At 45.0% G+C, this 27,966-nt stretch overlaps 1 protein-coding gene across 2 annotated transcripts in view; it reads right to left on the bottom strand.

Annotated features, from left to right (window-relative positions):
- SH3RF1 (SH3 domain containing ring finger 1) overlaps positions 1-27,966 on the bottom strand; it is a 154,476-nt gene that overhangs the window by 14,718 nt on the left and 111,792 nt on the right. For both annotated transcript variants that reach the window (XM_030564442.1, XM_030564444.1), the window contains exons 10-11: positions 12,167-12,525; positions 8,796-9,136 (exon numbers count right to left, since the gene is read on the bottom strand). In XM_030564442.1, the coding sequence (XP_030420302.1) occupies positions 8,796-9,136; positions 12,167-12,525 (700 nt within the window). The remainder of the gene's footprint in view (positions 1-8,795; positions 9,137-12,166; positions 12,526-27,966) is intronic.

The following is a 27,966-nucleotide window of genomic DNA, read 5'->3' as shown; positions in this document are numbered from 1 at the left end:
TAAATTAAAGTCAGACAAATTTATTAAGCTTTATTTTCATTTCCCACAAATTGAGGCCAAAATCTTGGTTCCAGGGGCAGCTCTATGTATTTTGCCACCCCAAGCATGGCAGTCAGGCTGCTTTCAGTGGTGAGCCTGCGGGAGGTCCGCCGGTCCTGCACCTTCGGCACACCTGCCACTGAATTGCCGATGAAACCGCAGGACCGGTGGACCTCCCGCAGACATGCCACCGAAAGCAGCCTGACTGCCGCCTTCATGGTGACCGGCAGGCTGCCCCCCCCGCGGCTTGCTGCCCCAGGCACACGCTTGGTGCGTGGCTGCCTGGAGCCACTCCTGCTTGGTTCTGTTAATAATTTGACACCCCTTCATGGCTCACCCCTGCCCCACTGTCTCGATTAACTTCCTCCCAATCAGTCCTCAAATGGGGTTCTTGACTCCCTCTATGGATACTAACTCCCCTCAGGAGCTGACTAATTCCTCAACAGTTTTCTACATAGTCAGACCTGCTCTTCCATCCTTAGTGAAAACTGTTGCCAGCTAAGGTCGCTTTGTATGTTCAGGAAGTTGATGTCATACCAGTCATTTTGTGGCGAATAAAATGACTGGAGTCACTTTAATCACAGAACAAAATTACTGCTGTCCTGTACTGTGTCTGGATGAAAAAGAAAGAGTTTGCCTGTTATAGATTATATTATAATTTGGGATATGCAGTGATGTGTATTTGAGTTCAAAATCAGGCCTTTTTTACCACTGAAGGATCTGTGAGTTTATAATTATAGTACTCTAAAACTTACTTAAACCCATCCATCCCATAAAAAAATTGGACAAAGGCTTCCACTGAAATTCTGCTTTAACTTTTATAGAAAATATTGGCAAGTAATTAAAACGAAATTCTGCTGATTGAAGTACATTCTCTTTGTATTTGTACAAGGGTACACCATGGCTTCCCTTAAAATAGCCATGCTTCTCTGAAATGAGCCTTGCTAAAACAGCAGGAAAACTATTTTGGGGATTCTGTTTTGTGGGTTTTTTTTAATAAGCGGGAAAATGATGCACCTGCATGAACTGCGTCAGTCTGAGAGAAACAGCAGCATACAGCATTGGTGAGGTACTTGTGCCTCAGTCCCGCCTTGAAGTGCAGCGGTGTGGAAAAAGGAGATTTATTACCACAGTAAAGCCTGTGGACAGGAACACAGCACGGTCTAAAGCACTTCATTAGGAGACAGAAACTCCTGAATATCATTCCAAACTCTGTCACAAACTTGCAGCAAGGCTTGGCAAAGTCACTTAACCTCTCTGTGTCCTAGGGTTGGTCTACACTACAAAGTTAGGTCAGCTGAACTACAACACTCAGGACTGTGAAAAATTTCACACCCTGGGCAATGCAATTAAACTGACCTAAGCTGCAGAGAAGAAAGTGCCAAGTTGACAGAAGAATTCTTCTGTTTACCTAGCTACTACCTTCTGAAGGAGGTAGATTTACTACAGTGACTGAAGAACCCCTTCTGTCACTGTAGTGTCTACACTGCAGCAGCGAAGCTGTGCCATGGAAGTGTTTCTAGTATAGATATATCTTCAGTTCCTTCCAGATTTAAATTAAAGAGACATGAAGGTGCATGTACCAGTGACCTAATTAAGTGGGACCAATTTGTCTACCAAAGTAGACCAATTTGTTATTTTGAGGATTCATATGTGGAGCGTCTGGAAAAGCGTTGGAGGGAAAAAAAGTTTACTCACTTTCTCATAACTGTTGTTCTTGGAGATGTGTTGTTCATGTTCATTCCAATCAGAGGTGTGTGTGTGTGTGTGTGTGTGTGTGTGTGTGTGTGTGTGTGTGTGTGTGTGTGTGTGTGTGTGTGTGTGCGCGTGCGTGTGTGCGTGCACGTGCACAGTACCCAGACAATTCTTCCCTGGCAGCAATCATAGGGTCTGTCTTGGCGCCCTCTGGAGTTGTGCCTTCATGACACTCAATATTGGACCAGGTTGAGGTCCCAGGATGGGACAGGCTGTCGGATACGAGGGTACAGTCTGTCAAGTCCTTTTAAAACTCGGCTGACCATAGGGTTAGCAAACACCAAGTGGCCCCCACACACCCGGATGGAAGGCTGATATGGCAGCTAAGTGCACCCTTACTGAAGACAACGAAAGCCACTGCTGCTTCAGATGGAGGAGGTAGCCCAGAATGAGCAGCACTGAGACTAGCGTCGGTGATGAATGGCGCTGCACCGACCAGACTGAAAATCTCTTCCGCCTGGCAAGGTAGGTGGCTCTCGTAGAGGGTTTCGTACTGCCAAGGAGGACTTGTCTAACTTGGTCTGAACAGGAAAGCTCCATCAGGTTCAACCATGGAGCTTCCACGCCATGAGGTGAAGCGAGTTGAGGTTCGGATGTTGTAGACGACCATGATCTTGTGTCAGAAGGTCTGGGAAGAGTAGAACGGTAACCGGGGCTTCCACGGACAGGTCTAGGAGAGATGTGTATCAGTGTTGATGGGGCCATGCTGGAGCTATCAGTATAACCTGCGTTCGTTCCCTCCAGATCTTGAGGAGCATCTTGTGAACGACTGGTACGGGTGGAAAGGCATGTAGGAGACAACCTCCCCAGTGGAGGAGGAATGCATGCGCCCTGGAGCCTGGGCTATGGTTCTGAAAGGAACAACTTTCTGTTGTGTTGTGTGGCAAATAGATCTATCTGGGGAAAGCCTCACCTCTGGAACACTGAAATCGTGACGTCCGGGTGAAGGAACCACTTGTGGTCATGAAATGACCTGCTGAGGTGGTCTGCCAGCTCATTCTGTACCCCCCGGAAGTATGATGCTTGCAGGTGTATTTAATGTTCTACAGAGAAGTCCCACAGCACAAGGGCTTCCTGCCACAGGGGAGAGGAGTGTGCATTGCAATGGTGTTGTCCATCATGACTAATACACATTGTCCCATTAAGCATGCTCTCAGTTCTCTGACGTTGATGTTGAGAGCCAGATCTGCCTGTGCAGGAGATCAGACTAGATGATCATATTGGTCCCTTCTGACCTATGAGTCTATGAGACCAAAGACCTTGAGTCCTGCGGTCTCCTTGATGTGCTTCCCCAGCACATGTCTGATGCATCCGTCCCTAGAGACAGGGACAACTGCAGACTGGTGAAGGGGATCCCTAAGCATACCTCCAGAGGGTTGAGCCACCACAGGAGGGAGTTGAGGACAGAGCGAGGTGGGGTCACTATCCTGTCCAGGCTTTCTCTGGCCAGGTGGTACACTGAGGCCAGCCATGACTGAAGAGGTTGAAGTCTGAGTGGCATGCTGTACCCTGTAGGTACAAGCTGCCATGTGGCCCAGAAGCTTCAGGGAGTTTCTTGCGGTAGTGGTGGGAAACTGAGGCCTTGAATGGTATTGGTCAGGGCCTGAAACCTGGCTTGCAGCAGGTATGCCCTGGCCTAGGTCGAGTCCAATACTGACCCTATGAACTCTATCCTCTGAATGGGGAACAGAGTGGACTTTGCTTTATTTAAAAGGAGACCCAGGTTTACGAAGGTGGCTCTGATAAACTTGACCTAAGCCTCCACCTGGGTCTTGGAGTAGCCATTAATCAGCCATTCTTCAAGGTAAGGAAACACCTGAACCTGGTGCTTGTGCAGAAACGCAGCAACAACCGACATACAGTTGGTGAAAACCTGAGGTGCTGCTGACAGGCTGAATGGGAGGACTGTGAATTGGTAGTGGGTGGTGTTCATCACGAACCTGAGGTACTTCCTCTTGGGCTGAGTGATCGCAAGACTGAAGCATGCATCTTACAAGTTGAGGGCGGCATACAAGTCTGCTGGATCCAATGAGGGATGATGGAGGCCGGAGAAACCATGTGGAACTTCAGTTTCTTCATAAACTTGTGGAGTTCCTGCACGTCTAGGATGGGCCTGAGTCCGCCTTTGGCTTTCGGTATTAGGAAATACCGGGAGTAAAAACCATCGCCCCTGTGCTCCTGAGGACCCTCCTCTACTGCCGCTAGAGAGAGGAGCGACTGCACCTCCTGGATAAGGAGTTGCTAGTAAGAAGAGTCCCTGAAGAGGGACAGGGAAGGGGGGTGGAAGGGTGGTAGGCCACAGAACTGGATAGAGTATCCCCTCTCTACCATGTGGAACACTCATCGGTCTGAGGTAATAAGGGACCATGCACGGTAGAAAGAGAATAGTCAGAATAAGAAGGTAAGGCAAAGTGGATCCATTTCCAGGTGTGGTACACCATCCTTGACCATGCCTTCAAAAGGCAGGCTTAGGTCCCGAAGATGGCTTCAGTCGTCCGAAGCTCTGGCCAGAAGGTTGACGTGGCCTTCTCCTGCTACTTCTGTTCCACCTTCTGGAGCCATCTTGGTAGTTCTGCTGACCGAACCTCTGAGAGGGCTGTGGCTGGAAGTGTCTCCACTGAGTGGAAAGCATGTAGAGTCCCAGGGACCTCAGGGTGGCTCTGGAGTCCTTTAGACTGTTTAGCTTTTTGCCTGTCTTTTCCGAAAAAGTCTCACCTTCAAAAGGCAGGTCCTATATAGTTTGTTGGACCTCAAAGGGGAAACATGGAGCCACAAGCCCCTTCTCATGGCAACACCCTGGCCATGACTCTAGTGGCAGCATCTGCCCCATCAAGCGCTGCTTGCAGAGATGCCCTGGAGATCAATCTCCCCTCCTCAGCCAAAGCTGAGAGTTCAGCCTGGGAGTCCAAGGGAAGTAACTCCATAAATGTAGCCATTGCTGAGCAGGTATTGTAGGCATACCTGTTGATGATGGCCTGTTGGTTGGAAATGCAGAGTTGCAGTCCCCCCATGGTGTGTACCTTCTGCTCGAATAGGTCCAGCTTTTTTGCGTCCCTATTCTTGGGGTAAGGACCCTGGAAACGCTGCCTCTCTCACCGGTTAGCAGCATCCACCTCCAGAGAGTCAGGTTGTGGGTGAGTGTATACATGTTCACAGCCCTTGGAGGACACAAAAGTACTGCCATTAATTGTACTTGGTGGTAGGCGGCAAAGAGGCCGGGGTCTGCCACAGGTTCTAGGTCATGCCCGTGATAGTTTTGATTAGTGGTAAAGCAATATGGGAAGGGCCCAAAGTGGCCATGATGTCCACCATACGGTCTGCATCATCTACAACTTCCTCCGCCTGAATGCCCAGACCCTGTGCGACCTGATGCAGCAACTGCTGTAACACCCTGGAGTCTTCCAGAGCTGGGGCAATAGCAGGATCTGCAAGCACCTCATCTGGGGATGATGATGAGGCCACCAAGGGAGATGGTTGCTCTCTTCCATCCCTGCCGGAGGGATCACTTGAGCTAGTGAGGACAGTAGTGGGATAGTCTGGTCTCAGCGCCATGAAAGGTACAGGCACAGCCATTAACACCAGCCCCCACACCGGTACCAGCAGTGCTGTCTAATGGTGTGTTTGCAGCATGGTGGTAATCAACATCAGTGCAGGCAGCATCGATGATGGCGCCAGCGGTGTAGTTGGTGCAAAAGGCACGGTTGGTACCATAACCTGAGCCGTTGACACCTCCGGAGTTGAGGACGTTATCAAAGCCGGCGCCGCAGTTGGCACTGATGTCAGCATCTTTGCCATGGTTGCTGGCATTGACATTGGAGGTAACTGTTCAGTTGCTGGACTTAGGGGGACAAAGGTTGCAGACATGAGTGAAGCAACACCCAAGCGAGATCCTGAGCTTGATGGAAAGCCCATGGAGTGCAGAAGAGCCACTGTTTAGGTTCTGCCATTGAGGGTCCCACTGCATCAGCTGGGACCTCCTGTGGTGCCGAGCTTGATCTTCTGCTCCTGCTGTAGTTGGAGCAGTACAAGTCCAACTCTGATTTGGAAGCCTCTGAATTTGAGGACCAGCGTGGTGCTGTACATCTCAATGCACTGGGAGCCTGGGGACCGACTGCGCTCCCTGGATGGAGGCGCTGGCACTCACCTGACTGGAATCAAAGTGAACAAGCACTCAAAGAAGTAGTATCATTTCTGTCACTTCCTTCCCAGGGACAGCTAGGGATGCCAAAGCAAGAAGGGTTGTCTGCAAACCCTCACCATATAGGTTTGATTTGGTTTGATGCCAAGTGTGCTGATCCATTTACTTTTTATGAATGCCATATTTAATTTCTCTAATTGTACAGTCGGTTGTTATTTTTTTAAACTCTTTCTTTTGTAAAGTAGATGGGAAAAGTTTTCTGGTGTAATTAAAGTGTATAGTCTTAGTGTATGTGAAAGCTATGGATTTACAGTGGGAGTTTATTATTGTGCCTTTAAGCAAGGCACGTCTATTGGGAAATCTGATTAAAACATAAATAGTAACATTTTCAAAAAGGAGTCTAAGTACCATTTATCAAAAGTGACTATGGCTATGTCTACACTAGACATGTTAACACAGCACAACTACGTTGCTGCAGCTACGTCACCATAGACACTTGCTACAACCACAGAAGGGGTTTGTCCAGACTTATAGTTAATCCATCCCCTCAAGAGGCAGTAGCTAAATTGACAGAAACATTCCTCCGTTGACCTAGAAGGGTCTACATTAGACTTTGCAATGGCTTAACTAGGTCTCTCAAGGGAGTGAATTTTTCATACTGAGCTATGTCGATATGTTGACCTAAGTTTTAGGCACAGACTTGGTCTGAGGCACTTAGAAGCGTAACTTTGTAATGTAGACCAGGCCTAAGTCTCACTGAAAGTCTTGGGCACGTCTGATCATTTTACCCCAAAGCCTGGGTCTTTTTAAAACAGCTTGGCACCTGAGATTGGAATTGTAAACCAGAAGAAAGTACGATCTTGCTGGATATTGCACTGTTTACTACATTTTGGTTTTGTTTGTTTTATCTTCAAGAATACATTTTCTTCCTTTTTTGTTAAACATGTTATTGTAGCAACAATTTAGTTCTCTCCAGTCATCCAGTTCTCACAAGGTAACAATTTACCTACTTCACGGAGGGTTTAGGAAGTTTAATTAAAGCTTGTCAAATACTCTGAAGACTTCAAATGCAATGTAAGCAATGTATTCTTCTGAAATAGTGAACAAGTACCCTTGCCTAGAGCAATGGAAACATGTGACTAGAGCAGCCACAGAGAGGGAGGAATTAACCCTTCAAAAGAAGGGACAATGATAAACCAGTGTAAAGGTTGAAACTTCATTTTAGGTACATTTGATGAAAGATAATAAATGTATGATTTGGAGGGGCATGGTTTTGGGATAGCAGTTTAGTCTGGTACCAGTTATAGAATGAGAGTACATAAGATTAGATAGGATCTTTCTAAAATGTGTTATTTAATGTAAATATTAATAAAAAAATGTTCAGCATTGTTTTCCATGAGCTAGCTTTGAGAACAGAGGATAATGATGTTTTTGGAAAACCTGCTTTTTGTAGAACCACTTAGGCCCATGAAAAATATCCACTGGAGACATGGGATGTGTTTGGTGTGATTTTCAGATTAAGATACATTATTGTTCCATGTAGATTTAGGAGAAATTAGAATGAAAGGATGTGATTTTAAAACCATTTAAAGTGTATTTATTTATATTCTAACAGGAAAATGTAAAGCTATCTTTGAATTATGTATAAAATAGACATTTTTATGGATTCAAGTTACACAGAATAAATAATTACCTCTTCACAAATTTAACTGTGTGATTAAGACAGAAGCCAGATAACAGAAGAAATCGGAACTTGTAGACCACCAGGTAATGTGTATTGTTTTTAGTAGCTTACAATCAATGGGGCTCTGTGTAGATACAGTGGCATGCCGCACGTAGTGAATTACAGGATCAGGTCAAAGCTTAAAACTATACACAGACAGTGAAGCATCTACTACCAAACATCAATATTTCCCCCAACATTGGCTAACACTATTGGAGTTTGCATTAAGACAAGTGTTCATTCCTAGAACTATTAATCAAATAGTGCAACTATATTATAGTTTTTCTATATGTTACAGAAATAGGCAGATACGGGTGTCTCAAAGGAGAAGATACCCTATGTCACTGGTGCAATATTAGCACAAAGTGTGGGGAAAATAAAAACAGACAGTATTCTAGCACTGGAAAAACCTGCACTCACTTCATAGCCATTGGGTAATACTGAGACCCCAGAAGTGTGAAGCTATGGGGGTATATTGTGCTAAAGTGGAGGGCTTGAATTAAGAATGACAGGGATTTAGAGTAACTAGCGAGGATTTTCAGAATCTAGATAGTTTTGTGCATTTTTGGAGCTATGGCCCAGAGGAAGAGATTCAGAGTCAGGAACACAGTGGTAGGACATTAGGGCAATGATAATACCTTGCAACAGCTTATTAACAAGTTTCCAGTTTAAGTCTATTCACAAGCAAGGACCTGATCCCAGAAAGACTTATACTGAACTTTACGCACTATTAATAATGGGACTATTCATAGTGATAAAGTTAATCATATACATAAGTTATCTGTCAAGTTTTTTATACTTTGCCCTCCACTATAGTATCTGAGTGCTTATAGGTCCCAGAATCTTTAAATGGTGTAAAGAAAGTAAATATATATAAGTATTAGAGCCAGTTGATCAACTGAGAAAAAAAAAATCAAGATTTTTTTTTTTAAAACATCATTGGAATTTTTAAAAAAAATCAAAACATTATGAATGGCTTTATTGTTTGTTAAAAATCCAGAAAAACCCCATGAAAACTGTCAATTGTTTTTGTTAAAATTTTCAAAATGTAATCAAAATTTTGAATAATTTCTGCCAGCTCTAATAAATATTGTTGAATGCTGCTGGTTTGTCTCAGTTTAGCCATATGCGATGATTTACCTTTCACAAACAACGGGCCTGGATTCATTCTGGACTGAGCCCAATGAGGAACATGGCTGCCGGGGGGGAGGTGCTATAGGAATATTGGAATCCAAAGAACTTGTTTTCCGATGCAGAGTCTCCTGTGATAGTGTTGCTGCAGAGATTTCATTGTCCACAGGACAGGATCCAGCTCTGCCATGGCTGACAGCTGATGGAACCTCAGGCCCTACTGCGCCCTGTAGGGCCATCTCTACAGCTGCTTGCTCAACCTCCAGAGTTGGTGATGATGGAGGGGACACTCGGGGCTTGCGTTTGGTAGATGCTCCAGAAAGCAACTTCAGTAAACCTTTTTTTTCTCTCTGTTAAGCAAAAATAAAGAGTATAAATTAAACTCATTTTAAAACATGAGATATTTGGCAGACAATGTCGAGCTGAAATACAGTTTGTTTAAAAGCAGCAAAGAGTCCTGTGGCACCTGACTCTTCGTTGCTTTTACAGATCCAGACTAACACGGCTACCCCTCTGATACTTGACAGTTTTTTTTAAATACATGGTCATTTTGATCTCAGACGACTGAGTTAACAAGAACAGATACTGTGAGACCTCCACAAAGTCATCATTTTGATTAAATCTAGCAAACTAAGTAGTGTTATAAATTATTTCCTTTAAATAAATGCCTTTGGCTGCAAAAATTAGTAGAGAAAGAAATGTCTTTTTCTAATTTCTGCTGTAAGAATACAGTACTGGTTTTTAGGAACCAAAAAGGAAAAACACTTCTGCTGCAAAGGAATGTATGCACCTTCACTCAAGCAAGACCACAAATGGGCTAAACTCCTTCACTTAGATGAGAAAAATAACCCAGTCAAGTGATCGCCTTAAGCACCAACCATTATGCCTTAAAAGAGAGTTTACAGAGTGGAGAAGTCAGCTGAGGGCTCTTTAAGAGATAACCATTAGAGGCTGAGAGTTTTGGTTGGAGGGGAGGATCCTGGGAAAGAGGAGAGATTCTTCTGAAACTGAGCAGGGAGGATAATCTGCACCACAGCCTGTGGTTTGGATAAGTGCCTCCAATTTTTCCTCCCTTATTCCCCACACCGGAGATCTTGAATAGTTAGCAGAATTTTACCAGGAGGGGAATCGTTCGCATTTTGTGTCTTTGTTGCAATGAATAATTGTAAACATTCTTTTTACTTGCTCAGACAGAAACCCCTGAAGACTACAGAATCATAGAAACGTAGAGACAGAAAGGACCTCAAGAAGTCATCAAGTGCAGCTTCTTGCTCTGAGGCAGGACCAAGTAAACCTAGATCATCCCTGACAGGTACTTGTCCAATCTGTTCTTATAGAATCTCCAGTTATGGGGATTCCACAACCTCCCTTGGCAGCCTATTCCAGATCTTAACTACCCTTATAATTAGAAAGTTTTTCCTAAAATCTAACCTAAATCTCTCTTGCTGTAGATTAAGACCATTACTTCATGTCCTATGTTCAAAAGACATAGAAAACAATTGATTACTATCCTATTTACAACAGTCTTCAGATATATTAAGGGCTAACAGGTCTCCCCTCAGTCTTTTCTACAAAAATAAATATGCACATTTTTTTAACCTTTCTTGATTAGTCAGATTTTCTAAATCTTTTCTCATATTGTGGCTCTCCTCTGGACTCTCCAATTTGTGACATCCTTCCTAAGTGTGCCACTCAGAACTGGACACAGTACTCCAGCTGAGACTCCCCAAGGCCAAGTAACGTGAGACAATTACCTCCCATGTCTTAAATACAACACTCCTGTTACTGGACCAACTTCTGTTAGTAAGAAATAGAGAAGTTTTTGAGCTTATACAGAGCTTCTCTTCAGATCCGGGAAACTAAACCAAAATGTCATTGCTAAATGCAAGGTCTGAACCCAGATTGTTGAGCATAAGTAATTAACACAACATAGCTACAACAACATTTTATAAGACACTCTTGTTAATACACCCCAGAACAAAGTTAGCCTTTTTTGCATGGCATTGTAGACTCGTTCCATTTGTGATCCACTATAACCCACAGAGCCTTTTCAGTACTGATTTGTTCAAAACACTTTTGTATTTCTTTCCTTTTTAAAGAGTCTGGCAGTGATCTTCTTACATAAACTCTTTGGCTGAATAAGCTTAGATATGTATGAGAGAACTCCCAAAACAGTATAGGCCCAATAAAACTTCAGCCTAAGTAAGACATTTCAGTCTAATCTCAGTTGGCTGCAAATGAAGTAATTACATGAATGCAGAGTATCTCAATTTAAAGGTGAACAACAAAAATGATTAAGAGCAGCAGAGATTAGCCTGTGAGGAAATATTAAAACTACCCTTATGTGTATTAGCTTGACAAAGCAGTGACTGTGAGGGAAAAGTTACAAGAGAAATGTCTACAAGTGTTTAACCTAGGAGTTAAAGGAAATGGTCAAAAGGGGTATAAACTACAAATAATATACTACAGTTAAAAGGAAAATTTAGTATATTTTGCCTCAAATGCAGCCTAATAGCAAGATCAATTAGGCAGGAATAACCACTCCCATGCAGAAAGGTGAAAGCTTGAGTTTAAAACTGAAAGTGATATTGGAGAACACTGCAAGGAGCAATTCTACATGGGGAAGAAAATGGATTAATTGAGAATCTACTAAACACAAAATCTGGAAGAGCTGCGTGCCCACGAGTGACATTTTATTTCACTTCCTTTTTCTTGTTCAACAGTAATGGCCTGAAATTAAACTTTTCATAAAATTCAGTTTTCTAATTTAAAGTATTAACATAATGAGGAAAATGACTAATATTTTACAGCAAAAAAAAAATTCTTTCTGACTTATTTTTGAAGGAAATTGTACACCCTAAATATATATTGATTTTTATTAAATATTAACTTTATTTTATTAGACTGAATAATTTATGTTCCCATAAATTCGTGTTTACAGGCTCACCTATCAATTTACAGAGGCCCACTGATTAGAGTTGCTGACCATGCAAGAGTCCTCTGAAGCATCCAGGAATCAGATTACAGCTCCAGAAAGAAACACATGAAATATAAAGAATTCCAACAACAGAGCAATTGATCCCTCTGACCTGCAGCAATTCACTTTCTTAATCCTGCTGGACTCTGTATTCTACTCTTTATCCCATTGCACCTCTGCTCCAATATGCACCCACCACCCTAAATTATTTTCACATTCTCACAAATGGACTTGCTCTAACATACAGCCATTCAAACGAATGCCCAACTTGTTCAATTTTCCATAAAAACTCACAGTATGTTACTCCTAAATCATATAAAGACATTTATATAAGTCTATTTTAAAAAGTTCATGTGATAGAAGTGAGACACTGCCTGAGATGCAAATATAATGCCAAGCCCACCTTGCTATCCTTGTCTGGTTTACTGACTGCAGTATTCCCACCAGCTGCTAAAGCATTTTCAGGAGAAGCAGGAGCCCCAGGGTGAACACTCACAGCTCTCCCACTTATGTCCCCATCCAAAGATGCAGAGGTGATGCTGGAAGAGTTTAAAGAAGCTGCAGCACAAGCCAGTGGAACATTGGATCGGTTGTTATTCACAGCAGTGACGTAAGCAGCAGCATTTGAAAGCTGAGGCTGGAGCTGCTGGGAAGCAACAGAATGGTGGGGAATGATCACAGCTGCAGGGATGAGGCATGCTGAACTTTGAGCCTGTATCGGCATCACTGCTGCTGTAGGTCTTTCTTGGCTGTGTACTGCAACTAAGATAAGGGGAGGAAATATCATTATCAAAGACATATACACATTGAAACATTAGTCACTGTGATATAACAACTTATTAGAAAAAGCTTCCCTCCCACCGTCACACCTCTAGCCATGAAAACTGTAATAGTATGTGTGTGTGTTATAACACAGCATCTCAACATTAGATTTACCAAACCAGAACAGAGAAAAAAAATTACCTGTATTGAGACTGTTGTTCTAAAAGACGTGGGTGCAGATATATATTCCACTCATATGTGCATGCGCCCAGCATACCAAAGCCTGAGAGCTTTGCCTAGAAGTAACCGTCGGGGCAGCACACATGCTTTCTGGTGCCTCGTAGTGCCTCCCATGGCTATTTAAGGTCAGCACCACCCTGACCCCCTCAGTTCCTTTGCACTGACACAGAAGGGACAGAAGGTGGGCCATGGAATACGTTTGCACCCACATCTCAAAGAACAACAGTTACAGTACAGGTAAGTAACTGCTTTTTCTTCTTCAAGTGGTTGCCGATGTATATTCCACTCACATGACTCTCAAGTAGAAACACCAGCAAGTGGAATTTGGAGTATACTTAAAAATGACTGTAGAACTGCCTTTCCAAACCTTGAACCTAATCTAGACGCAGTTATAATAGCACAATGTGTGATGAAAGTATGCAGTGAACACCAGGTGGCAGCCCTGCAAATGTCCAATATAGATATGTCATTGAGAAATGCAACTGAAGTTGCTTTGCCCCTGCTCAAATGAGCCACCGGTCTCTGTGGAGGTGTGCCTGAGCTACTCCATATGCCACTGTAAATGCAAGAAGGAATCTATTGTGGATTGGATGGATCCATCTGTGCCAAAATCACCTAGACCCCCGTCCAATCCACACAGGATACAAAAAGTTGAGATGATACACCGAATGGTTTAGTCCTCCACAGAAAGAACTCCAATGATCATCTCACATGAATGAAGGTGCTGTTCATCTGCATTTGAATGAGGCTTAGGAAAAATATAGACAAGTATATTGTTTGCTTAAGGTAAAACAGTGAAACCACTTTAGACAAAAGTTTGAGGTGTGGTCTTAAGGCCAACTTGTCTTTGAAAAACTGTGTATAGGGCAGCCCTGCCATTAGGGTCTGCAGTTCACTTACTCTCCTTGTGGATGTTATGGCAATAAGAAAGGCTGCCTTTTGACAGATGAAGGAGAGAGAACAAGTTGCTAAAGGCTCAGATGGAGGTCCCTTGCAGCAAATAGGTCAACAGACAGAATGCCTGATTCTCTGAAGATGCAACTCCAAATGCTGCTCTTCAGAGACTACTTATGATTCTGGGAGAAACTCCTGCTGAGGTGATCAGCCAACTGATTTTGGGCCCCCAGTAAGTGTGTGGCTGGACAAGTGATGCCTTCTTTGATGCAAAAAAGAGTCAAAACTATACTGCTTTCTGACAGTGCTAGTTGAAGCAGGCTCCTCCCTGCTTCTTCACATAATACATTGTGACGGTATTGTCAAAAAGCAGGTGAACCACTGTGCCCCTCATCTGAGCTCAGAAGGTCCAGCACGCATTGTAAACTGCTTAAACTCCAGGATGTTTATATGAAGGGAGCTTCCTATTTTGTCCACAAACCCTAACCTTTCAAAGTCTCTAGATGTGCTCCCCAAACTATTGTGGAGTAGGGTGATCAGATGAGAGTAAGAAAATATCGGGACACATGAGGGGAGGTGTCACCAGCGGAGCAGAAAAAAAACCTAACACAGAATGCTGCTGGTAGAGTAAAAAAAAAATTGGGACGTCTAGTCACCCTATTGTTGAACCATCAGTAACTATAGTCCTGGTCAGTGCAGGGTGGGCAAATGAAACCCTTCACATGCATTTATATGATGTGCTCACCACTCTAGGGACTCAACAATCATCAGTGGTACTCAGTCAAGCTTGTCTAATGACTGAAAACTTGGGAAACAGTCTAACTTCAGCAAGTATGGAAGAGAATGAAGACACAATCTCACATGCTGGACTACTCCGGCCATATGATCTAGTAACAACAGACAAACACAAATTGTAGTTCAAGCGTGAGACTGGAGAGACAGACATAGGTGATGAATTGTCTGAAAACAATAGTTTGGTAGAAAAGTCATGGAACTCGGAGTTCAGCAGGGCCCCAGTGAACTCAATTGTTTCTGCTGGAATTAATATTGACTTCCTTTTGTTCAAAATTAGCCCAGTAAATCAAAGAGATGAAGTGTTTACTTGGCAGGAATGAGGACTAATGCAGTGTCCCAGGCCTCAGCTAGGCTACGCCTACTATGAGGAGAGGTAGAGGCAAACCTTAAATTTTTAAACTTAACGAATCTCTGGGTTTTCCTTTGTAACGAACATAAATAATGTGAAGGAACATCAAATACTTACGTACGAGAATAATAAACTGTAAATTACCATCACAATAAAATAAATTTGTTAATACCACGCTGTGTCCCCTAAGAGGGAATTGGCTACTTCTCTCCGTGGCCGCAAAGTCTGAATTCACCTCTGGTGTCCTGACTTCACCTCTCTCCAGCCTGGCAATGTTTCTTCATTTGACACTACAAAGAGCTGGACCTCTTTCCAACAGGTTCACCTGTGAAAGAGAGCTCTTCAGCTGGAGAGCTACACCCAGTGACATACTGCACTCAAAATACATTCCCTCTGTTAGCATCCCAGTGGTCAATCTCACTGTTCATACACTCTAGGTCCCTTGTTGCCTGGCTCCTTGTTCTTGGCCCTTCTAGGCTCTGCTTCCTCTAACACAGCTTCCTCTGGCAAATCCCCTTTTTACCCAGCTCTGCTCTCTTTTAACCTCCTTCCTCAACTGCCTTTCAGCTGCCTTATGGCACTTTCTGAGCCTTCTCCCCATCTAGAGCTGCCATCTCACTGGCTATCTCACTTGCCCGGACAGCATTCCAAGAGTCTGGATCTGCAGAAGGAGCAGTGATTTGTGAGCGTGGTCTCTGAAAAAAAGATGGGCCAGGATGGTGGGAAGCGGGGATAGACAGAAATTGGATGGCATAACCCAATCTAAAGTGTTTAAGACCCACTTGTCCATGGTTATTGCTTCCCACGCACTGTAGAAGTGGGTGAGCCTGTCCCCAAATGGAGGAAATATCATGGGGATAATCACAACTGGAATACTGTCCTCAAGAGGAGAGTCAAGTTGATTTCATGCCCAAAGCTGATGGAGAATGGGCCAGTTGGTTGAAATTTGAATCAGAAGACCTTCTCCTTTGTGAGTTCTCTCTCTTCCTAGAGAAGTCCTGCTGTCCAGCCAGATAAGCTGACTGCCAGAAATACTGCTGCTATTGTTGCTGATCTCCATATTGGCATCTCTGACACTGGGTATAAACTCCCATTGAACGTAAAGTAGCCTGAAAGTCTTTAAAATAATGTAATGTATGCAGGTTACTTACCTGTAACTGGAAGTTCTTCGAGATGTGTGGTCCTTATCTGTATTCCACATGTGAGTATTCATGTGCACCATGTACCCAACTCCAGAAATTCTAACAAGCAGTGTCTGCTGGCCTGCAATTGCACAGTAGATTTTGTGTTCCCAGCTAAGGGCACAAGAGGTAGTGTGAGCCAATGTCTCTCCAGTTCTTCTTCTGACCACAAATCCAATGGGATCCAAAACAGAGGGGATAGAGGGAGGGAAATGGAATACAGACAGGGATGATAAAGCTCAAAGAAGTTTCAGCTACAGGTAAATAACCCCCATTTCTTCTTCCAGTGCTGGTGCCTATGCGTATTCCACATATGGGTGATTGACAAGCAATGCTCAGACTGAAGGGCTATGTGAGGAAGTTTGCAGTACTGCAGTTCCCACTGGTGCATCCTCAATATGCACATAATGTCTAGTGAATGTGTGGATGTCACTCCAAGTGGCTGCTGTGCATGTACCTCCTATGGGTACATCCTGCAGGTAAGTTATAGAGATGGCATGTGCCCTCCTGTGTTAGAAAAGGTGTATGTCCTAATCTGTATCACTTTATGATGCACCCACTTACAGATTCTCTGAGAGGACATTGCTTGACTTCGCGGCCTTTCTGCTACAGTGAGAAAAAAATCTTGATTTTCTAATAGGTTTGGTCCTTGGCAGATAGAACACCAGGGCATATCTGAGGTTGAGGGAAGGAAATATTTTCTCTTCAGTAGAAATGTGGTGTTTTGGAAAAAGGACAGATTAGTGGATACTTTGATTAGCATGGAATTCAGAAATAACTTTGGGGAAGAATTTAGAACAGAGATGAAGGGATACCTTATCCTTGTGGAAAAAGTGTACCAGGAGGGTCTACCATGTGGGCTCCCAAATCACTCACTCTCCTGGATGAAGTGATAGTAACTAAAAATGCAACTTTCATGGACAGCTGGGAGATGGAGCATGTCACCTATTGTTCACACGGTGTTCTGGTCAGTGCTGACAGGATGAAATTGAGGTCCCATTGAGATGTAGATTTGATCACTGGTGGAAAGGTCCCAATCTGAGAGAGAGAGAGAGAGAGAGAGAGAGAGAGAGAGAGAAGACAGAACATCCATCCACTGGAGGGAGGGAGGAAGGCACTAATCACTGTGAGATGGACCCACAGGGAGCTAATGGAAAAGCCTGAGTTTTTAAGAGACAGGAGATCATTGAAAATGACCAGAATATTTTCAATGCCTGGAGAAGGCTCATTATGCTGCATCTAGATAGAGAAACATCTCCATTAAGTTAAATAGCAGGTCCACGTTGAAGCTTTCCTATTTTGGGAAAAGATAGCTTGAATGGGTGTCAAACAAGAACATTCTGCTTCCGATGCCCAACCAAACACCAGACCATGAGATAGAGTGAGTCTGGATTGGGGTGTCTGATTTTAATCCCCACCTCCCTGAGATCTGGAAAGGGGAGGTGGTGACATTTTCAGGAGCTCTGGGAAGCAAAATTGCCTAGGCCATTTGGGTTCTAGGAAAATGATAATGGCCCCATCAAGAGAGATCTTTCTCCGGACCTGTGGTAGCAGGAGAATGGAAGGAAAGGCATATTTGAGATCATTTGTCCATGACAACAGGAGAGGGCCGTCTTGGGAGCCATTGCCCATAGGGGAAGCTTTTGTTCATTTGGGACACAAAGAAATCCCATTGAGGTGTACCCCACTGAGTGAATATTTCTCTTGGTGAATCTCCCACTTTTGGTCCGCAGCGACGTGTCTGCTCAGATGATCTATTAAAGGGTTCTGATCACCTGGGAGGTATGTGGCTTAGGGCTTGTCTACACTGGCAAGTTTCTGTGCAGTAAAGCAGCTTTTTGTGCTCAAACCGCAGATACGTGCACAATGCCAAGACACTTTGTGTGCAGAGACTCCTGAGTTGCAGCACTGCAAAAAACCCACCTCAACGAGAGTCATAAGGCTATTTGCACAGAGGCTCCAGTGCTCTATTGCCAGTGTAGCAATTTGATTGCTTTCTGCGCTCTAATGGGGTTCCAGAGCTGTCCCATAATGCCTCAAGTGACTGCTCTGCTCACTGTTTGGAGACATGCGCCCCTCCCCTTTCAAAGCACCGTTTCTGACAGCCATTGTGTGCTGATCTGCTCAGGGACACAAAGCAAACCATTAATGTTGAACACAGAGGCAGGTGTGTGTGTGTGAGAGAGAGAGAGAGATTGCTGTGTAGAGAGTCCAGGGAGGGAGGTGGGGGCTGATGTCAGGGGTTTTCCTCACCCCCTGCCTCAGGATTGGTTGCTTCCTGCTGCAGTCTCAACTTACAGGACAGGATGCTGACATGTTCTCTGTTCCCTAGAACACACTGTCTCTCTCCCTCGTCCATACACACACATACTCCCTGTCTCACACATTTCCTCCCCCCACACTTCAGCTGAAAAGTAGCTGGCAATGTAGTAGGATGTCCATGGAACAATGGGATTGGGAAACCTACATCATGTGATGCTGTGCCTGCCCCATGACGCATTGCAAACTCTTCCCAAAGCACCCTGCGTCTAGTTGCACAGTGGGATAGTTACCACAATGCACTGCTGTCTTTGCTGTTCAAGAGCTGCTAATGTGAATGTGCTCCAGCACCACAAGCAGCACAGTATGGACATGCAACAGTGATTTAATTCCAGCGTTTTAATAAAAGTGGTATAACTTGTGGCGCAGAAACTTGCCAGTGTAGACATACTTAGTCATATGGTTTCTCATACCTAACTGCTTTCAGGCAAAGGGGAAGAGATTTTGCCCTACCCTGTTTGTTTATATAGAAGACCATGTGGATGCTGTCTAACATCACTTGGCTATGATGTAAACGTATAAGTGGAAGAAAGGTTCTGCAAGGAAGGTGGACTGCTCTCAGTTATAGTATATTGATGTGCACTTTGGCCTCATTGATGGTCCTTATATCTTATGCAATGTGGTTGTTCAGAAGGGAAGTGTCTGTTATGATGGTGACACTGGGCTAGGAGCGTTTAAGGGAACATCCATTCTCACTCTCTCTGGCTTTGATTAACAGGTGAGGGAGGTGATGTATCTGGTGGGAATGGTCACTCTGGTATTGATATGATCTTTGGTGATAGATTGACCAGAGCCAGGGGTGTAGACATCATAGATGAAGCCTGGCGAACAGTGTCACATGAGCACACAAGACCATATGGCTTAAAAGTGAGAGGCATATTCTGGTCATAGTTTGTGGTCTGTGAGTAATCTGTGCTTACTTTGTTTATGCAGGTGCCCAGGACTGCTAGAAGATGGAGCAGAAACTCTGTCGCCGACTTGACCTCTTGGCAGAAGAGACTTACCAAGAGCCAATCATACAAATATGGAAAATTGTGACTCTGGTGTCTCATTTGGGTTACCACCACAGACAAAACTTTTGTGAACATTCTCGGTGCTGCTGTTAGCCCAAAGGGAAAGACTCTGAACTGGAAATGTTCTTGGCCCACCATAAATCGTAGGAATTCTGGGGGAATGATGAATGTTTGCATGAAAGTATGCATCTTTCATGTCAAGAGCCACAAAACACATCCTCTCCTGTAGTGAAGAGATTATTGATACTAACGTACCCATCTTGAATTTCGACTTTCTAATAAAAATGTTTAGTTGCCAAAGATCCAGTATGGGTCTCTTTGTGGGACTAGAAAATTTGGGGAATAGAATCCTCTTCCTTCATCCTAAGGAAAGAGCCACTCTATCACCCCTCGTTGTAGGAGGGTGTCTGCCTCCTGATGAACAATCATCTCAAGAGAGCGGTCCCTAAACGGGGATCAGGAAGAGGTGTTGTGAGAAGCGAGGGAGAGGAACTCGATGGAGTTTCCTTGATGGATAGTTTCCAAGACCCAAGTCTGTCATGATCAAGCCCCCATTGTGGGTGACAAATGTGAGATGGCCTCCTAAATAATGAGGGAAGAAGTGGCTAGCATCAGTGGTGATTGGATGTCTCGGTTGATACCCATCTAAGTAGCCCTTTGTAGGAGGCTTGGAATGGGTAGAAGTTGTGGTAGTCGAGGGAGCCAAAAAGCAAGGCCTCTGAACCTCTGATGATTCACTGCAGGCTTGGCTTGAGGAGAGCGTGGCCTTGACCTATATGTTTGTCTCTAATGTTTTGTCTTCGAAGCCGCAGAATAAATCCCCAAGGAGCACAGAGTCTTTGAGAGGTGTAGGGACTCATCTGTTTTCTCATTGAAGAGATCTGAGTCATCGAAGGGAAGATTCTGTATGGTATTCTGAAACTTTCTAGGGAAACCTGAAGACTGTAGCCAAGAATCCTTCCTTATGACTATACCAGAGGTCAGTCCTGTGGATGCCATATCTTACTAACTTACCCTCCTCTATGAAAGACTGAAATTGGGCCTTGTCCTCAGTAGGAAGCTTGTCCTTAAAGTCCATCAGCCTTGAATAGTTGTTAAAATTATATTTAGCTAACAGTCTGATAGCAAAACAGAATTGCAGGCCCATAGAGGAAAGACCTTTCTCTTCAGGAGATCCACCTCTATGAGCACTTGTCTGTCAGGGTAGTGGAATGAGTTCTAATGCCTTCAGGCGGTTGAAGATTTTGCGCATGGTAACAGGATCTGATGCAGTCAGAGATCCACTTGGATAGATGTTGTTTAGAGATAGCCATACCTTTCAATCTTTCAGTAATGGAAACAAACAGTCATGGGGACTTACGAAATGGTTTGGTCCTGTCTAAATAAAAGGCGATTGCTCACCTGACGTCGAGAGTATGCAGGGTTGCCTCTTGTGGAGTCTTGTGAAGTTTGGGATAGAAAGTAGGTAAGTATATAGGTTGGTTGAGGTCGAAGGTCGATACCACCTTAGGAAGAAATTTAGAATGTGGTCTCAAAGTGACTTTGTCTTTGGAGAAGACTGTGTAGGGAGGGTGGGCCATCAGGGCGCTCATTTCACCAACTCTCCCTGCTGATGTTATGGCAACTAAGGACATATGAAGATGAAAGGAGGTAGCCAAGGCCTCAGATGGAGGTTTCATGAGAGCATGAAGAACAAGGTTAAGATTCCATGCAGCCGCTGTTGGGTAAATTTCAGGGTAGAGATTTTGCAGGCCTGTGAGAAAGCGTTTTATGGTGGAGTGGGTAAAGAATGAATAACTGTCTAATAGGTCATGGAAGGTGGTAAGCGCCGCCAGGTGCACTTTGATGGAGCTGAGTGAAAGTCCTTCCTGGTTTAGTTTCAGGAGGTAGTCTAGAATGTTAGGGAGGGTCACGTTATCGAGTGCTAAGTGATTACGTGAGCACCAGGGGGCGAAATGCTTCCACTTCTGCAGGTAGATTTTATGAGTGAAGTCTTTGCTACTGTACAGGAGGACATATTGGACTTGCTCGGAACAGGCTAGTTCATGGGTTTGGAACCATGAAGGAACCAGGTTGTGAGGTGGAGCTATTGGAGCTGGGGTGAAGAACCCGTCCGTTGTCCTGGGAAACGTGGTCTGGCCTCTTGGGGAGAGCCCGTGGGTGACGGGAGGATATGCAAAGTAGGTAGGGATACCACATCTGTCTTGGCCAAGGCAATAAGGATGACCCAGGCAATAAGGCAATAATAAGGATGACCCAGGCAATAAGGATGACCCAGGCCTTGCCGTCCACAATCTTCCAAAGAACCCTGTGTAACAGAGGGATTGGTGGAAGGCGTACAGGAGGGAGTTATACCATGGGATGAGGAATGCATCTCCTAGAGATGCAGTCCCGAGTCCCACTCTGGAGCAAAACGGAACATTTTTGATTCTGGGTCGTGGCAAAGAGATCTATTGACGAGGTGCCCCAGAGGAAGAAGAGCTGTTGGAGAACTGCAGGGTGCAGTTCCCATTCGCGTTGTGTTAGGAAGTGCCTGCTGAATGCGTTGGCAGTAGTGTTGTGGCAGTCTGGTACGTAGGAAATGATGATTTGTATTCTATGTCGTATGCACCAATTCCATAGTTGAATGGCTTCCATGCAAAGGGAATGTGATCGGGCTCCCTCTTGTCTGTTTATGTAGTACATGCATGCTATGCTGTCTTTTAAGGCCCAAAGAGATTTGTTCTTTATGAGGGGAAGAAAGTGAAGGCATGCTTGCCTCACTGCTCTGAGCTCTAAGAGATTTATGTGCAGGTGCGTCTCTGATGCGGACCACCGGCCTTGTGCCCAGTGCCGCCCTAGGTGCGCTCCCCAACTGATTAGGGAAGCGTCTGTGGTGAGCATGAGTGTTGGGGAACATTGCTGGAAGGAAACTCCTGTGCAGAGGTTTTCTGGACTTGTTTACCAATGCTGGGAAGCTAAAACATTGGGAGGAGGAGTTAGCAGCATCCCTAAGGTGTGTCTGTTGGGTTTGAAATTGGAATTGAGCCAGCCCTGGAAACATCTCATGTGTAGCCTGGCGTGGTGAACCACGATGGTGGTGGCTGCCATGTGACCAAGGAGCTGTAGGCAAAGTCTTGCCTGTGTCCTGGAACGAATAGAGAGCGTGCGTTTGAGCTGCGTGATAGCGAGGAATCTGTGATATGGGAGGGAAGCCCTGCTCTGGACTGAGTCGAGATGAGCTCCGATGAACTCAATCTATTGTTTAGGTGTCAGAGTGGATTTTTGGATGTTTATTTGGAGGCCTAGGCTGTGAAAGAGGGAGATGGCGAAACGGGTAGCTTGAAGTGTCTCACCATAGGAGTTGCCCTTGATAAGGCAATCATCCAGATACGGGAACAGCGTGACCCCATGTTTGCGGAGGTGAGCCACGACCACGGCTAGAGTCTTGGAAAAAAAAACTCTCGGTGCTGTGGCGGGTCCGAAAGGAAGAACTCTGTATTGAAAATGGTCATGACTGATTGTGAATCGTAGGAAGCGTCTGTGAGCTGGATGAATTGATATATGAAAGTAAGCAAGCTGTAGGTCGACGGCTTTGAACCAGTCCCCTTGATCCAGTGCAGGTATTACTGGGCCCAGTGTGACCATCTTGATTCTTTGTATCCTCATGAATTTGTTCAGTCGGCATAGATCTAGTAGAGACCTCCATCCTCCGGTCTTTTTCTGAGTTAGAAAGTAATGGAAGTAGAAACCTGTCCCTTGATTTTGTGTCGGCACAGGTTCCACTGCACCTAGTTGTAGAAGATGCATCACTTCTGTGCGAAGTAAGTGGTCGAGAGAAGGGTCCCTAAAGAGGGACGGGGAAGGGTAGGAGGGTAGGAGAAAGTTTGTCCTTATCAAAAGGGAGATCCTCCATTTTGGTCTGCAGTTCTTTGGGGATGCCAGATGCAGAGAACCATGAGGATCTGCGCATAACCACAGCAGTTGCAGTTGTACAGGCTGCTGTGTCTGCCATGTCTAGAGATGCCTGTAGGGCCATTCTGGAAATCAGTTGGCCCTCAGTCAGGATTGATTTGAAGTCTGCTCTCATATCCTCTGGAATGTAGGAGGCAAATTCAAAAGTTTAGTGTAATTATCAAAGTCGTAACTGGCGAGGGGAGCAGAATAGTTTGCAATTCTGAATTGTAGTGTGGAGGACATATAACCTTTACGGCCCAAGATGTCAAGGCGTCTAAGGTCCTTGTCTTGCAGGGTGTGTTGATATTGTGACTGTTTCGTACTCTGAGCGAATGCATCCATGACAAGGGAGTTCGGTGGTGGATGAAAAAATAGGAAGTCAGCGTCCTTAGCAGGGACATAGTATTTACGTTGGGCCTTTTTGCAAGTTGGTACTAAAGACGCTGGGGTTTGCCAGAGAGTGTCAGCCGGCTCCAGGAGTGCTTCGTTTATAGGGACAGCGATTTTTGAGGGTGCGGACATTTGAAGGATTCTGAGGAGTCTGTGTTGCATCTCCTGAACCTCCTGAAAGGGGATATCTTGACTGAGTGCCACCTTCCTGAAAAGTTCTTGAAATTGTTTACAGTCTTCCATGGCCCGTGGAGGTGGAGGGAGGAGGGCTCCTTCCGGGCTAATTGAGAGTTAAGGATATGGCATAACTTGCATACTCAGGATGGGGCTCAGGCACCTTAGAAGTGGACGGAGCAGGAGATTGATGCACAGAAGGAGGATGACTAGTAGGAGGATGTTGCCAAGGGTACCACTGAGGCCAAGGCATAGGGTAGGAAAACCCAGGTGTCGCCCATGGGGGGGGGGCGAAGTAGGGAAACTGAGGCTGGTGGCCTTGAACTGTGACCTGAGGTGGCAGAGGTGCCTGTGGAGGAGAAGCAGGAGGGGAGAACTCTGCTTGTTGCTGTAAATCAAGTTCACCATCAGTGAAAACCAGTTCAGGTAGAGAGAGTGGCGGTTCAAAAAATGAGCCCTGTGTACCTAGGAGTGGAGAGTGAGGCTTAAGCGGCACTGAAAAGTCACATTGAGTGAGAAACTGTTGCTCCTGCTCTCTAGGCTGAGCTGAGCCTGCTCTCTGCTCTAGCTCATTAGCAGGAGAAAGTGCAAGTGACAGTAGTGCTGCAGACTGCTTGGAGGTGTCCTGCAGGGGGTCTACTACTGGTGCCCAGGTGGAAGATGGCACCAAGGCTAACGTTCTTCTCCCTGCAGGGGAAGATTGCGCTGCGGGCACCGTGGCCATTTGTGATGAAGAGGAGAGGCGCGCGCTGCCGGCATCATAGCCGTTTGCGAGAAAGAGAGGAGTGTGCTGCCGGCACCGTGGCCATTTGTGGTGCCCAGGAGAAACATGCTGCCGGCACCGCAGCTATTTGTGGTACCCAGGAGAAGCGTGCTGCCGGCACCGCAGCCGTTTGCAGTGCCGAGGGGACTGGAGCCACAAGGACCTTTCTGACGCGGGAGGTCGGTTCCCTGCCTCTGCGCTCTGTCAGAGCTGTGGCTGAGGCATTAGAAAAAGCTGAGGCACCTGCCTTTGGTGCTGTCAGCACAGAGGGTAGGGATCTTGCGGGAGACCTCCTACCCTTGTTAAAGTCTCTCCTGTGAGACTGTTCTGTTTCTTGCCTCCACTCCAGAGAGGGTGAAGCAACGCTGCCCACCAGTTCTGATCTGTCTGGGGAGCGTGTGGGAGCGGGTTTAACCTTTCCCATCTCCGAAAGCGGCTGTAAGGATTTTTCCATCATCAGTATTTTGAGCCACAGATCCTTGTCGTGACTCATAGACTCTAGGACTGGAAGGGACCTCGAGAGGTCATCGAGTCCAGTCCCCTGCCCTCATGGCAGGACCAAATACTGTCTAGACCATCCCTAATAGACATTTATCTAACCTACTCTTAAATATCTCCAGAGATGGAGATTACACAACCTCCCTGTGGACAGTTAGGAACTTCTTCCTAATGTCCAACCTATATCTCCCTTGCTGCAGTTTAAGCCCATTGCTTCTTGTTCTATCCTTAGAGGCTAAAGTGAACAAGTTTTCTCCCTCCTCCTGATGACACCCTTTTAGATACCTGAAAACTGTTGCTATGTCCCCTCTCAGCCTTCTCTTTTCCAAACTAAATAAACCCAATTCTTTCAGCCTTCCTTCATAGGTCATGTTCTCAAGACCTTTAATCATTCTTGTTGCTCCTTTCTGGACCCTCTCCAATTTCTCCACATCTTTCTTGAAATGCGGTGCCCAGAACTGGACACAATACTCCAGTTGAGGCCTAACCAGCGCAGAGTAGAGCGGAAGAATGACTTCTCGTGTCTTGTTTACAACACACCTGTTAATGCATCCCAGAATCACGTTTGCTTTTTTTGCAACAGTATCACACTGTTGACTCATATTTAACTTGTGGTCCACTATGACCCCTAGATCTCTTTCTGCCATACTCCTTCCTAGACAGTCTCTTCCCATTCTGTATGTGTGAAACTGATTGTTCCTTCCTAAGTGGAGCACTTTGCATTTGTCTTTATTGAACTTCATCTGGTTTACCTCAGACTATTTCTCCAATTTGTCCAGATGATTTTGAATTTTGACCCTGTCCTCCAAAGCAGTTGCTATCCCTCCCAGTTTGGTATCATCTGCAAACTTAACGAGCATACTTTCTATGCCAACATCTAAGTCGTTGATGAAGATATTGAACAGAGCCGGTCCCAAAACAGACCCCTGCGGAACCCCACTTGTTATACCTTTCCAGCAGGATTAGGAGCCATTAATAACTAGTCTCTGAGTACGGTTATCCAGCCAGTTATGCACCCACCTTATAGTAGCCCCATCTAAATTGTATTTGCCTAGTTTATCGATAAGGATATCATGCGTATCAAATGCCTTACTAAAGTCTAGGTATACCACATCCACCGCTTCTCCCTTATCCACAAGGCTCATTATCCTATCAAAGAAAGCTATCAGATTGGTTTGACACGATTTGTTCTTTACAAATCCATGCTGGCTATTCCCTATCACCTTACCACCTTCCAAGTGTTTGCAGATGATTTCTTTAATTACTTGCTCCATTATCTTCCCTGGCACAGAAGTTAAACTAACTGGTTTGTAGTTTCCTGGGTTGTTTTTATTTCCCTTTTTATAGATGGGCACTATATTTGCCCTTTTCCAGTCTCCCAGAATCTCTCCCGTCTCCCATGACTTTCCAAAGATAATAACTAGAGGCTCAGATACCTCTTCTATTAACTCCTTGAGTATTCTAGGATGCATTTCTTCAGGCCCTGGTGACTTCCAGGCATCTAACTTTTCTAAGTGATTTTTAACTTGCTCTTTTTTATTTTATCTTCTAAACCTAACCCCTTCCCATAAGCATTCACTAAGTTAGACATTCCTTCAGACTTCAGTGAAACAAAGAAGTCATTAAGCATCTCTGCCATTTCCAAGTTTCCTGTTACTGTTTCTCCCTCTTCACTGAGCAGTGGGCCTACCCTGTCCTTGGTCTTCCTCTTGCTTCTAATGTATTGATAAAAAGTCTTCTTGTTTCCCTTTATTCCCATTGCTAGTTTGAGCTCATTTTGTGCCTTTGCCTTTCTAATCTTGCCCCTGCATTCCTGTGTTATTTGCCTATATTCATCCTTTGTAACCTGACCTAGTTTCCATTTTTTATATGACTCCTTTTTATTTTGTAGGTCATGCAAGATCTCATGGTTAAGCCAAGGTGTTCTTTTGCCACATTTTCTATCTTTCCTACCCATCGGAATAGCTTGCTTTTGAGCCCTTATTAGTGTCCCTTCGAAAAACTGCCAACTCACCTCAGTTGTTTTTCCCCTCAGTCTTGATTCCCATGGGACCCTACCTATCAGCTCTCTGAGCTTACCAAAATCCGCCTTCCTGAAATCCATTGTCTCTATTTTGCTGTACTCCCTTCTACCCTTCCTTAGAATTGCAAACTCTATGATTTCATGATCACTTTCACCCAAGCTTCCTTCTGCTTTCAAATTCTCAATCAGTTCCTCCCTATTTGTTAAAATCAAGTCTAGAACAGCTCTTGACTTGAGGCTTGCGCCAGGGAGGCACTTCACAGGGACGTGGGTGTCCCCGAGGCACTTCACACAGTATGAGTGCCCATCTATCTGTGGCATGGATTCCTGACAGGAAATACACCTTTTGAATCCTGAAGCTCCTGGCATTATGAATTAGAGATGGCCGAGGAGAGTGTCTCAACGGGAGACAAGCCTGAGAGATTTTTTTTTTAAACTAAGTAACTAACTAACTATGTAACTATACTAAAGGAAGGGAAACAACTGGGATGTAACTAATAATTATTTCTATGTTCTTTGTTACTGTTTCCTATAGAGACCAGGGAAGAGAAGGCAGCACTGCCCCAAGTTCCGTCTTTGGCCGAGGATGGTTGAGAAGGAACTGAGAAGGGTGTGGGGCGCACACACTCAGGAAGATTCCAACGAGACAGAAGAAACCAACTGAGTGCGTGCGTCCCAACCAGGCACTGCTACCGAAAATCTCCAATCAACAGCGCCGGGACGCACCATCACCTAGAGTGGAGCACTCACAGGGACAGCATTCGAAGAAGAACAGCCATTTGTGGGGGAACCCATGGCAACAGGTACCAGAGGTCCCTAGGGAAGTCGCATCTGGAGGGGTAGCATCCAGATCTCATTGACTTCCT

This window comes from Gopherus evgoodei, chromosome 5 (genome assembly GCF_007399415.2).
Source record: "Gopherus evgoodei ecotype Sinaloan lineage chromosome 5, rGopEvg1_v1.p, whole genome shotgun sequence".
Classification (NCBI taxonomy): Eukaryota; Metazoa; Chordata; order Testudines; family Testudinidae; genus Gopherus; species Gopherus evgoodei.
Note: the sequence above shows the minus strand (reverse complement) of the source record. Positions and strands in the feature narration are given on the sequence as shown.